The sequence below is a fragment of the Salvia miltiorrhiza genome, chromosome 1 (assembly GCF_028751815.1).
Source record: "Salvia miltiorrhiza cultivar Shanhuang (shh) chromosome 1, IMPLAD_Smil_shh, whole genome shotgun sequence".
In the NCBI taxonomy this organism is placed as follows: Eukaryota; Viridiplantae; Streptophyta; class Magnoliopsida; order Lamiales; family Lamiaceae; genus Salvia; species Salvia miltiorrhiza.
The window spans coordinates 68,914,103-68,927,495 of NC_080387.1; the positions used below are offsets into that span (position 1 = coordinate 68,914,103).

At 38.0% G+C, this 13,393-nt stretch overlaps 2 protein-coding genes across 5 annotated transcripts; one reads left to right on the top strand and one right to left on the bottom strand.

Moving 5' to 3' along the window:
* The first annotated feature begins 396 nt into the window (after positions 1-396).
* On the top strand, positions 397-5,138 carry LOC131005358 (phosphatidylinositol/phosphatidylcholine transfer protein SFH12-like). Of its 4 annotated transcripts, XM_057932283.1 has the most exons (15): positions 397-447; positions 570-603; positions 1,080-1,160; positions 1,401-1,662; positions 2,071-2,170; positions 2,263-2,529; positions 2,622-2,699; positions 2,793-2,894; positions 2,983-3,032; positions 3,143-3,242; positions 3,326-3,424; positions 3,509-3,616; positions 3,750-3,927; positions 4,305-4,696; positions 4,791-5,138. In XM_057932283.1, the coding sequence occupies exons 3-15, from the start codon at positions 1,127-1,129 to the stop codon at positions 4,875-4,877; spliced, it is 1,857 nt and encodes a 618-aa protein (XP_057788266.1). In that variant the 5' UTR covers positions 397-447; positions 570-603; positions 1,080-1,126; the 3' UTR covers positions 4,878-5,138. The 4 variants fall into 4 exon arrangements, with proteins under 4 accessions (XP_057788266.1, XP_057788268.1, XP_057788267.1 ...); XM_057932285.1 differs by lacking the exon at positions 570-603 and having other exon boundaries at positions 399-447; XM_057932284.1 differs by lacking the exon at positions 397-447 and having other exon boundaries at positions 570-650.
* A 225-nt stretch (positions 5,139-5,363) lies between these two features.
* LOC131005356 (phosphatidylinositol/phosphatidylcholine transfer protein SFH8-like) lies at positions 5,364-10,813 on the bottom strand. The gene is given in 16 exon segments (XM_057932281.1): positions 5,364-5,562; positions 5,640-5,714; positions 6,030-6,322; positions 6,325-6,429; positions 6,518-6,644; positions 7,258-7,374; positions 7,467-7,562; positions 7,645-7,747; positions 7,844-7,893; positions 7,988-8,089; positions 8,173-8,250; positions 8,352-8,618; positions 8,747-8,846; positions 9,518-9,821; positions 10,157-10,267; positions 10,352-10,813. Coding segments are annotated over 15 exon segments (1,872 nt in total). The 5' UTR covers positions 10,191-10,267; positions 10,352-10,813; the 3' UTR covers positions 5,364-5,541.
* Between the last annotated feature and the right edge of the window lie 2,580 nt (positions 10,814-13,393).

A 13,393-nucleotide genomic window follows, 5' to 3' on the forward strand; every position in this document is an offset into this window, starting at 1 on the left:
CGGGACCTCATTGTTCACACACAGGAGGTCGCACCGCTTGGTGTCCCCTTGGGAACGACAATACTCAAATTCAAAAAAACAAATCTGTATTTATAAGTTGTTTAATTATGCTTGAATTTAGATATATATACGTTGTGTTCATCACACAATATGACATAACACTTCTTTTTGTTTATCTAAAAAAAACGTAATATGTCTCAAAAAAAAACGTGACATGTCTCAAAAAAAAGTTCTAATATTTAATTAATTAATTTTCGCGGGAAATTAACCGAAACAGTCCTTCCTCAATAGAGGTGGGAAATGGGAATCTTTCGCAGATTCCGACATGGCTTCCACCTTCCTACAACAACTCTCTCTCACACACACACACATACACACAGCCACACACACTCGACGGCCTTCCTACAACAACTCTTTCTCTCTCAAGGAAGGAGACCTGTGAAAGAAGTAAGAACACTTCTTTTTAAATTAAATTCAATGCGTAATGTATCTCCATAATTTTTCTATGTTTGGTTACATATATGGTGTATAAAAGTGATGAATAATTGGTAGCCATTGATTTTTTGTAGGCTGCAAAGCCACAAATTTCTCGAGGACAATTCGGTTAGAGACTCCCCTTGCCTTCTCTCTCTAACTCCTCTCTCTCACTGGTGAATATTTTCTTCCTTCTTTTACTCTTTCCCTTTTTTTCCGTGTCTCTCACTTTCTCGTCTTCCTTAGAAACAAAAAAACACCCCTCTTCCGTTTTGGTAATGATCCCTTTTTTTTTTTTTTAATTATTGTCTTTTTCTCTATTTCTGTAATATTTTCTAGTAAACATTGATCACCCTGCTGGGAGTGTGGGGTGTTTCTTGAATTTTCATTTGGGGTTTTTTTTTATTGGTTTAGATCATGTTTGTGAATATATGAAGCAATATATGTATATGGTGTCAATTTAATAGGAATTGATCCATTTAGAATCTTGATTGGATTAGATTTATGTAGTAAATGTTGAAGCAATGTGTATATATTGATGGCATTATGCAATGTTGACTCGATTCCTTAAAAGGCATAGGGTTTGTGACTTTTCCCATTTGTAGATTTCTGTTGCTGTCTAACTTGATCAAGCTTGTGAGCTGCAATCGAGATGTCGGGACATTTAGATCGCCCCTCGGATCAAAGTACGTTGTTGCTGTGCTTTCGTTCGATTCTTGACCCCATTTTTTCATGGATGATTTTTTTTTATGTTTCTAAGATACAAGTTTGGTATATTGATGGACAATGGTTGGATTTCACTTGTTGATGATGATATGAAGATATTATACAATGAAAAGTTTATTGTGAAAATCTAAGATTAGATGTTTTTTATTCAAGTGAAGTTGCTTTTATTGAATTTGATTGTTGGTGAAAATTTTTGGAAGGCCCCGAGAAGAATGATGTGGATAATCTTGATGATGAGAAGAAAACTAGGATCGGGTCCCTCAAGAAGGCGGCAATCACTGCCTCTAACAAGTTTAGGGACTCAATTTCTAGAAGGGGCAGGCGGAGCAGCAGAGTCATGTCCGTTGTGCTCGAGGACGAGCATGATGCTGAGGAGGCGCAGTCCGTGGATGCATTTCGCCAGGCGCTTATTCTAGAGGAGTTACTCCCTGCAAAACACGATGACTTTCATTTGCTACTGAGGTGAAATATATATTGTTTGTGGAAAGAATTTGAGAGTGATCATCCTTGTAGAGATTCTTTGAATAGTCTCCTTTAGCCTCGTATGCTTCTGCCTATCTGCGTGCCTACGTGTTCAACGAAGTTGAATAACTGTAAGATTAAGAGACGAGCCACGAAAAGAGAGGGAAAAATGATGATTACATGCTTGATGCTTGGCATTGAGTTCTCTTCTATCCAACTAAACCATCAGAGAAAAACTGACCTTCTCTTCGTACTCGACAAATATGAGTTCATCCCTTATATACTTGGGTCCTAAATTTAATGTCAAGTGAGATTATGTATGCTAATTTTGGAATATATCATTTTCCAGACATCAATTACTGACTACTATACCAAACTCATCAATTCTAAAGTGCATGTTTCAAACAGGTTCTTAAAGGCCAGGAAGTTTGATATCGATAAATCAAAGCAAATGTGGTCCGACATGCTTCAATGGAGGAAGGACTTTGGTTCCGACACCATTATGGAGGTATGTACCTGTTGATCACGGCCCACTGCAGATAACATCTTCTTGAATGGCTCGTGTTTTTTTAAGCTTACGACCTACTGTATGATTGCTAGGATTTCGAGTTTTCTGAGAAAGAGGAGGTCGTTAAATACTACCCACAAGGGCATCATGGGGTCGACAAGGAGGGCAGGCCGGTCTACATTGAGAGGCTCGGTATGGTTGATTCGACCAAGCTCATGCAGGTCACCTCGATGGAACGCTACCTAAAATACCATGTTCAGGAGTTCGAGAGGACCTTCATCGACAAGTTTCCGGCCTGCTCCATTTCAGCCAAGAAGCATATAGACCAAAGCACAACTATTTTGGATGTCCAAGGAGTGGTATGTGTAAACAAACTACTTAAATTTAAGAAATTTCCCAATTGTGAATTTTGATCTCTTGAAACTTGAAAGAATCCGTTTGTTCGTTTCAGGGGCTGAAAAGTTTCACCAAGTCCGCGAGGGAGCTCGTTCAGAGCCTTCAGAAGATCGATGGTGATAACTACCCTGAGGTGTCTACTCACTCTTTCTTCTAGTTTCCTTTTGGTCTTCTTGTTTGTAGCTCTGAAATCTTATCACGTGACTCGAGTGCCCTTTTCTCGTAGACCTTATTCCAAATGTATATTATCAATGCTGGATCGGGCTTTAGGCTCTTATGGAACACTGTCAAGTCATTCCTCGATCCAAAGACCACTGCGAAGATCCACGTAAGCAAACACTCAGCTTGCTTTCTTCCCATTTGATCTTTAGCTCAACGGCATGAAAAATTCGAGTTGGCATGTTTCTTGTTGCCAGGTGCTTGGTAACAAATTCCAGAGCAAGTTGCTTGAAGTCATTGATGCAAGGTAAATAAATGTTACTGCTCGACTTTTCATAACTCGTTTTTCATCAGGAAATGAACATTTAAGGGATCCATGAAGAACTAGAGCTTCACATTGTTTTGATCTTGTGTCAGTGAGCTACCAGAGTTCTTGGGCGGGACGTGCGCCTGCGCTGACAAGGGTGGTTGTCTGGTCTCCGATAGGGGCCCTTGGAACGACCCCGAAATAATGAAGGTTTGCTTGCCTCAATTCTTTAGTACCTTTACCTTAAGATGCATCACTAACTTAGGATTTTGTGATTTCGATATCGTTTTAAGATGGTGCGCAATGGAGACCACAAATGCGCGTACAGACGTTCCTCCTCGTCTGTGGATGAGAAAATGATTTCAGAGGATGAGAATGGTAATAAGTCCAAGGTAGCAGGTTACAAAGCTAAGCTATTTGTCTCAGTCTTTTAAGATATCGATAGTTCACTGATATACGATGTGTGCCATGTGAAGAAAAGCATGTCTTTCAACATGAGGGACGAGTCTCCAAGATCTACTGCTTCGAGTGACAGTATTCCGCAGCCACAGCAGCAGCAGCAGCTCCCTGCTCCTGCTGAAGAGGTAAGTAGCAAAAATGAGGAACGACGAAGAAGCCACCAATGGTTATTATTCAATAACTCGAATATTAACCATATCACAGCTAGTTTTGTTTTAAAACCTCAAGTGATGATTAACCTTGAATGATTTTGTTCAGGTAGCTGAATCCCAACCCCAACCCCAACCCCTACCTCAACCTCATCCCTACCCCCAATCCCATCCCCGCCCCGATCCCATCCCACAAGAGCAAGACCAATACGTTCACATGGTTGAGAAGACCATTGCAGCCTGGCCAAAAGCAAACAAACAACAAGACAGTCTCATGCTTGTCAAAGGTGCGTAATCTTTCGAGTTTTTGCTAATATCACAAAGGATTAATAATGTTTTGTGCTCCCAACTTTCATTTTCCATTAAAAAACACTCAGCTTTCAGCATTTTCCAAAAAATAACCCGCTATACAGAATTCGGAGACATAATGATCAGTCACCTCACCAGATGGAAAGACGTTTTATTTGGTGAGGTGACTCGTCATTCTGTCGTTATAGGGGGACAAAAATGCTGAAAGTCCGTTTTTGAATAAAAAAACGAAAGTTGGAGACATTTTCTAGAAAACACAGAAAGTTGGGAACACAAAACATAATTAATCCTACAACAAAGGACCTATCAAACTTGGTTGTCTAATTCCATGTCTATTATCTTCCTACATCGACAGACTTTTTCCCGGGCATCAATGCTTGCAAGAACGCTGATGGCTTCAGCAACCAAATCTTCACCGGAGTGCTGACATTCGTCATGGGCGTCGTCACCATGGTCCGTATGACACGCAACATGCCTAGGAGACTCACGGACGCCACCCTCTACTCTAGCTCCATGCGTAGCGTTGATGACATGATGAAAACTCGGCCACCTGTCTACGAGTCCCCAGAGGCGGCCGTCTCCAGGGCCGACTACTTGATCATGATGAAGCGCATGAACGAGTTGGAGGAGAAGATGAGCATAGTCTGCCAGAAGCCCCCGACTATGGCACCCGAAAAAGAGGAGATGCTAAACAACGCCTTGACTCGTATTGATGCATTAGAGCAAGACCTTCAAGAAGCCAAAAAGGTTTGTTAGTCTTTGTTTCCTTCTCCTTTCTAATATTACCAATACTCATTCATGCTTCATATTTACTGAAAAAAATCATGTGTCGTTTGCGCAGTCTCTCGAGCAATCTCTCTCGCAACAAGAGGAGCTCCTCGCTTACATCGAGAAAAAGAAGAAGAAGAAGAAGTTCTTCGCTTTCTAACTCCAGAAACTGTGAGTATAACAAATTGTATTCTTGTTCTTGTATGATACGAGCTCCTGAACAAGGTGTTTGCTATTTTATTTCATTTTAGGTAGATTTATTTCCTATCTTTTTTGTAAATAAAATCTTGTTTGGTGTTTATATCATTGTAAACAAAGTAGCTGCTTTAGTCCTTGGCTGGCAATCAGTTTCTTGGCTACATTTCAAACTGTAATTGTTTTCAATAAATGTTTGGGTTGTCTGAAATGGCCCCAGTTTTCAGATTTTGCACCATCTGCTTTCTTATCCTCTTCCTTATGTTGTCTTTTGACATTTTAACCTCGAATCATTAAAAAAGTCAGTTTTCTGTATTTTGTCAAGAAAGCAATCAGCATACATTCCATTCTTAAAATGTATGTTTCATATAGTTCCACATACAAGAGTTTCAAACGAACATGTCTTCAGAAAAATCTTAAAATCACACCAAAAAAGTTACAGATCATGTCATGTATGAATATATATAAACATTATATATATATATATTAGGTATGTGTCACACAAAAGGTACGCGTCAACGACGAAATATACATCTTCAATCACAACTCAAAAACATGAAGGTAATGTGGTGAACCTCTCGATTCAGCCGACGATATCCTCAACCATCAAATCTCCAAAATGATGCAGCTTACCAGCAAAACTTCTTTTTCTGCAGAGAGAGTCATGTTAGAACCAAACCGTTGCCTTTCTGTTAACTCGAGACAACTATACATCGACTCCACTTACCCGGAACTTGGCATCTTCTTGACTGTCTATGTAAGCAAGCAGTTCTTCTTGTTTCATCAAAGCCTCATACAGAGCCTACTCGAAAGAAAGAATATGATATTATCTATTAAATGTAAATGAATTTAAGAAAAGTCTGCTGAAAACACAAGATAATCGTAGGAAGACTCGGTCTCCTCTCCTAGGCTGACACTAAAATTAGACTCCATTGGTGATGAAACTATACAAGGATGCTAATAATGCACGGCGGTTCAGAAGCAAAATGTTCAACCAGTATTTTCACTCTTAAGGTCTCAGTTTTCGCATGAAATCACGGGGCAGTTCATGACCTTTTCTGTTAAACCATGATTTTCCTAACTAGTTAAGCCTCTATGGTGTTATAACGAATAATACCTTTTTGGTTGCAATTAGCTCTGCTTCTAGGGCATCCACACGATAAACGGCAGCATTCAGCAGTTCTTCTTTCTCATATGGCATCTCAGATGGCTTTGCTTCAAGAGTATTGACCTTCTCTTCAAGATCACCCAATCTTTTAATAACGGTTGACAACAGTTCTGCTTCTGTAAATGATGGAGTAGGAGATGGTGGCCTAAACTCCTCCTTCGCAATTGCGTCAAAAGAAAACTCCTGAGCAGGTTGCTCATGCAATGACGCATCCGGAAGTTTCTTGGTCACACGAGATGTATTGAGCGGAAGAACAGGAAAAGTGTCATGAAGAAAGTCATAAGAGTTGCCACAAGACGAGCACGAACACCTTCTGGTGCCTTTTGAGAGTTAAGAGGTGCAACTATCTCTGGAATGAGTCATAAACACATTAGCATCTCCATACAAAGACTGTTATGTGTTAAAGAATGGTCATAAAGTATAGCGTTGTTCCAAACCTTTTAGAACATAAGGCTTTTGAGGGGACTTCTTCCACCCAGAATCAACGGCCTTGTCGACCATGGGGACATATTCGTCATAACCTGAGAACTGACCAACATAGCCAGCTGTTCCAATAGCCTTAGCCTGAAGAACAAACAAAATATTCCTTAGAACCATCAAGAAGAGCTAATAAACAACTTAAATCACCATTAACTATTATGAAGAAGATACAACGAGAAGTATAAGATTTTTTTAAGTATAGGCTCTATAGCATTTCTTTTACATTCCCTTTGACATTCTTGTTACCATATATACATAAGATAATCCATCTGAGCTTCAGCACATTAGACATGTCATCGAGAAGTGACACTTCTTGCTGACATTCTCGATAAAGTTACCACTAAATTGATCGTGTGTTTACATGGATAATCTAAAATGACATAGATAAATAGGACGAAATCAAAAGAAATTTGTTTCTTATATTCAGAGCAAAAAAATTGGATTTATTCACTAATAAAATGTTAGATAGTAGAGTTGGCAGGGGATGCATCTATCATTGGTTAGACCTACATAGCTGATAATGAAGTAATGTCCATGTTAATTTCATTAGTGAGAGCCGTGAGGCAGACTTAGAAATTTCTAAGTCCTACCTACCACTAACATAATATTAGAGATTTCCCAAATAGTATGTTTTCTTTCCTTTCCGTTGTGACTGTCAAAAAGGCAAATTTGAATAGAAAGCTAGGATTAACCGCACCTCCTCACGGACTGGAGTCAAACGAAGGTGTGAGTAACTCCTAGTGGCTTTTGGCGAAGCAATATCTTCAGCTTCAGATCCAGATTCTGCAGTAGAAGTATCACTGCCTTTTAACTGCTAACAAAACAAGAAAATAAGATATATCAGCTCATATCCAATATCTCAAGAACAATATAAGTAAAAAAATTAGAAAAGGGGAGCAGTAATACCATGGCGTAATGCGGCTTCGCATATACTACCTTGCCATCACTATTGATGATTTTCACAACCTGCCTGGCACGCCGTGCTTCACCATTAAGCACCATCTGCACAACAAACTCCTACTGTAAACCATCTTAATCAATATGTTAGACCAACATAATTATGTAGTCATGTGAAAGTGAGAACCTTCAAAATCTCGGGATTCTTCCATGGCCCTTTATCAGAGCGCAGGCAACCCCCTTGATCTGCACAACTAGTACATGTTCCTCCCAAGAAATCAGGCAATTGACTGCAGGTGCCCAAAACTATTAGAAGAGCCTTTTTAAAAGAATATCAATGTTAGTAAAATCAATATAAAAAAATAAGTGATTTCCACCCCTTTCACCTGGCATCTATGATTTCAAGCAACTTGTTCATGTATTTATTTCCAAGAACCTGAGCCAAACACCAGAAACAGAGAACCTTAAGTTACAACAAGTCTTTCAACAAAGAAAAATTGAGATTCCAGATTAAAAGAAGTAAGAACTACATGAATCTTTGTGGCAGTCCTGGGATCTATGAAATTCTTTACAGTATTCCACAGCAGCCTAAAACCAGGACCAGCATTGATGATAAACATTTGATGGAGTGTCTGCAATGAAGAGACATATAGATTACTAGCTGAAACCACATAAAGTATCAGAAATAAAGCAAGTCAAGAAATCAGGAATTTACTTCAGGATAATTGTCGCCATCAATCTTCTGGAGTCGTGTTATGAGGTCCCTTGCACTCTTGGTAAAGTTTTTCAAACCCTGAGAACAGCAATAGATTAATAAGTAAAACCCCTCAAATAGACCAAGGACAACCGACTCAGATGTCATGATAATTGAAGTACTGGAAGTGCCTAACATACCACACCCTGAACATCCAAAATTGTTGTGCTCGAGTCAATGTGGCGTTTGGCAGCAATGGTGCAAGCTGGAAACTTAATAGCAAAGCTTCTCTCAAATTCTTTCACATGGTATCTTATGTAACGGTCCATCGTGGTCACTTGCATAAGTTTGTTTGGATCAACTTTCCCTAGCCTCTCAATGTATATAGGCCTTCCCTCTTTGTCAACTCCATGATATCCATGGGGATAATACTTCAATACTTCATTTACCTCTTGAAAATCAAAATCCTGATGAAAAAGAAGGTGGTGAACAGATTCCCACAAAGCTAAAGGTTTAATTCATATGCATAATGTAAAATGAAAACAAGCTGGCCAAGTTGCATGCAGAAATTATGATAGCTTATGGGTCTAGTTACCTCCGCGATAGTGTCAGTGCCAAAATCTTTCCTCCATTGTATCATGTCAGCCCACATGAGCTTGGACTTTTCAATATCAAATTTCCTTGCTTTCAGAAACCTACATGTACAATTTCCAAAGTGTTATGGGAAAGCTGAAGAGTTATCAAATGATGAAAGAAGTAATATTTTAAAGAAATAAGAAAATTAGAGCTTCCATCAAATATCCTACAGATCAGAAACATCTTAAGAAAATATCAAACAGTCCTAGCCTGAATCCCGGAAAGCATACCAGACATTGTTTGAAAGATGATCGCGTTACTCCTAATATAGCGTTGTTAAAAGATTCAAGAGAAAAAGATGAAGGGGTCCAAATACTTATTTATACCCATGTGTAGGCAAGTCCATGAAAATAAATACAGTTCTTCCAGTTACCTTCAGAGGATTGAAAAAGAAACCATTCCACCTTCAATAGAGAATGCATGCATGAGGCAGAAATAATATCAAGCTTTAGCAAATTTTCAGCAAAATAAGATTACGCGCTCTTCATAGATATCTTGTGAATTAGAGGGTGTTTATTTTGGGTGATAGCTTAGATAGATAAAAACGATATAGGTTAATCCACCACATGCTTTGATAGATTGAACGTTTTTCAGCTTGTTGAGTTCAACCAAGATATCCTTCAAATACTCAAATCCTATGTATTGTCAATATTCCTCACTAACAGGCAATTTCACATTTCACTTGATATGTTCAATTTTGACAAAGAAACAGAAACAGAAAAGAGATTACCTCAGCATCATATGGTAATCATCAAACTTTTCTGGTAGCAACTCATCCAATATCAAGGCTTGTCTAAATGACTCAACAGCTTGTAGTTCCTCTGCATCCCGGATATCTTCAATTGAAACAGAACTGACTCTGCCATCACTCTTTCTTCTGCTGCTCTTCTTCTTGAGAGAATGCTTGAACTTAGTAGAAGCATTGAGTGCTTTCTTTTTTAAAGAACTGATTCTCGTCTTCCTTTCATCCTCAGAATTTTCAAAATCGGACTTTCTTTCTCTTCTCTCGTCATTGCCAGATGAACCCTCAAAGCCTGTTCAACCAGCAATTAGATATACATGTGAGGAACATCTGGATATTAATGCTAAGAAATTAAAGCAGTCGCAACCTCAAGCGGCAAGGTAGATTTCACATTCATCTAACAGCCGAACATAACTAACCAAAATCCCACAAATTTTGCAACTAATAAATCTTATACGTAGATAAAATATTAAACTGCACCGTGACAAGCTTCACACAGCTCACGAAATTGAAATCTTCACATACATTAAACAGACAAACATAAAAAACCAGAACCCCATAACAATTGCAAGTAATAATCCGCAAATGCAGATGAAACGTCAGGAGATTGAACACAATTTCACTTACAAGGCCTAGCAAATCGATCCAAGGGTCCAGACATCTTCAATTTCGAACAACGCTGCTAATTCTTGAAGATTATGGCATCAATTGATCACTCAACAATTATCCCGACTCCCTCTTCAGTAAAAACCCAGAATAATTCACGCCAAGGAAAGAACCATCAATTCAGTAAAATAAACAAAAATCTAGGCCGAAAAAAACCTCGAATTTCGCAGCAGATCGAGAGCTCAAGACTGAGGAGCTCGTTTGGAGCAAAACGCAAAACGCAAACCTCCAAAATTAAAGGCCAGAAATCCGAACGGTCACAAAAAATCTCAAAATATCCGCAAAAGTTAGAGCGATAAAATCAGACCACACAGCAGAAAAGGAAAAAGGAAAGAATCTCGTATTCCGCAAAATCAACGTGTAGAAAAATACGTGATGGAATACGCGCGTGTATCGCCGGATAATTGAGCGACGGCGAATTTTAGAGAGAGAAAAGCGGGAGGAGAGAGGAAAGATCAACGGGGAAGGTTTACTAGTAGAATTTAGGAGTAAGTGGGGCCCGCGACACGTGGCGATAGGAGCAGGGGGGAGGGATGAAAAGGGGAATTTGCCGGCGTTAGTTGGAGCAAGACGCCAGCAAAGGCCCTATTCCAACAGTGATTGAGTAATCATTATTCGGTGCCGTGATTCCTGTACAGTACCGTGCAGTTAGACTTGAGAGGGTGGAGCCCCAGGGGATTAATGCCACATGACATAGCGCGTGCTTTTATTTAATTCATTTGTTTTTTGTATTGAAGAATGTGTCGGTCGGGCTTTCGATTTCTTTATTTTATTTAGGGTAAAGGTCACTTTCTGTCCCATCGTTTCAACGAATTCTAAAAAATGTTCCACCCTAACGATAATATCAAAACAGTATCCAACCTATCACAATAATATCATGCGTGTCCCGCAAAAAATTTTCGGGAATCGGAAACTTACGTGGATTGCCGGACTTACACCATGGCAATTCCACGTGGACTCATTTAATCTAGGTGGAATGAATTTTTTTTGCAGCCATTTTATTGACCCTAAACGGCACCGTTGCTGCAGCCGTTCTTCTTCTTCTTCTTCTCCTTTTCAAAGAAAAATTCAGACGCAGAAACGTTGTTGTCTTCGTTTTCTTCAAATCACGGCAGCCTTCTTCAAATCGAATTATACTAAAGTGGAATTTTATTGAAATCGCGGCGGCGACTTTCTTCGTCTTCTTAAAATCGCGGCGGATTCCTTCGTCTTCTTCAAATCGCGCAGGAAACGTTGGCGGCTGCTGAAGAAGCCCTAGAGGCGGCTCAAAATTTTCGGTAGGTATCGCCGTCCCCAATCGCGATGTTCTTCAATCTACTTCTTCAGCTTCTTTCTACATATTTGTTTCAGAATTTCATTCGAAAATTTCCAGCATGAACCCGATTGTAATTTGAATAAGTTTTCGAAAATTCCCAAAATTTTCGAATCTGCTGTACAGAATACATATTGCACAGAATTTCCAAATTTCCAAATGGATTTTCGAAACATAATGGATTTAGGGAGAAGCACATAATACATCTACATGCTGAAATTTCCTTTAGATTTTCGAAAATTTCCAAATTTATGTATATTGCACAGAATACATCTACATTAAGATATAAGAAAGAGGAGAAGAAGAGTGCCACGTCTAAAACTATGGCTGCGATTTGAAGAGTGCTGAGATTTGACGAAGAGTGTTGCGTTCTTTGAAGAGGAGAAGAAGAAGAACGGCTGCAGCAACAATGCCGTTTAAGGTCAATAAAATGGCTGCAAAAAAAATTCATTCCACCTAGATTAAATGAGTCCACATGGAATTGCCATGGTGTAAGTCCGGCAATCCACGTAAGTTTCCGATTCCCGGAAAATTTTTGCGGGACACGCGTGATATTATTGTGATAGGTTGGGTACCGTTTTGATATTATCGTTAGGGTGGGACATTTTTGAGAATTCGTTGAAACGATGGGATAGAAAATGACCTTTACCCTTTTATTTAAATTTGTTTGTTTGGGGCGATGTCGATCGAATATGAACAGCAAGCAAAAATTTAAATGAGTTTTAGGTCGATCATTCATGGATTGAACTTTATTAAAATTTTCTCTAGAGTGATGTTAAGACGGGCAGTTCGTTTGGCTGAATTATCTTTTGTTTAAAATATATTTTTAACTGAAACTATTCAAGTTTGTGTGAAATGTTCGATATTATAACACTGTAATTTAAATATATTCGGACATATAACTTATTAGGGAAGGACTACAGTAAAAACAGCTCTTAAAATAAAAATTACAAATCAGCAAAAATGTATGAATTTTATGTAAAACGCGTATGAATTTACTGTATAAATGTATGAATTGCGAAAAATATTTTTTTTTATATCTATGGGATTCAAACTCAGGACCATGAATTTATCCAACAAAATAATGAATTAACTGTAAATCTTAATGAACTAAGAATTGAAAATAGTTCATATTTTATACAAGAAAATGTGTTTTTATTATATTCCTTCCCTGACTTATTATTTCCCAAAATGTTAAAAGTTCATTCAACTATATGTGATACAAAGGAGTTTGAATAAGTATTAATATGACGTGTAGCTTAATAATAAATAAAAATACTTTGAAATTTCAAATACTTATCTAGAAATTGAAGATAGTTTATAAGTGAATTTGATATGTAGAATCAAACTCAACTATGCTTTGTAAAAGCTGGATGTATTAAAATATTGGAATCTAATGAATAAAAAAATATGTCTTCCCCCTAAAAAGAATGAATAAACGAATATGGTTATATTTCACTTTCAATAGTTATGATTTGCCTATTGTTGAAGTGAAACTAAAGTTAAATAATCTTTGATCACAACTTAATTGATATAGGGATATACCAAACAAAATGCTAATTGTAGCCTGAGTACAATACGTGGGATCTTCGTATTTTTTAAAAAGGAGGATCAATGATGTTCTTATTTTTTTATGTGATAATTCAAACCCTCAATCTAATATCTGAAGGGAAACGTATTATCAATTGAGCAACACTTTATTATCGGATCTTTGTATATTTAATTTACTAAGCACATTGCATGATATGGAACATTTCAAATATATACCTCTTTTTATTATGAGAAACATAATTAATTAATCTTGGCCATATATTATTGGAGATGGAGGGATAAGATCAATCAAATAATTTTAATTACGAAAAATTCACAGCCATTTAATTAATGGT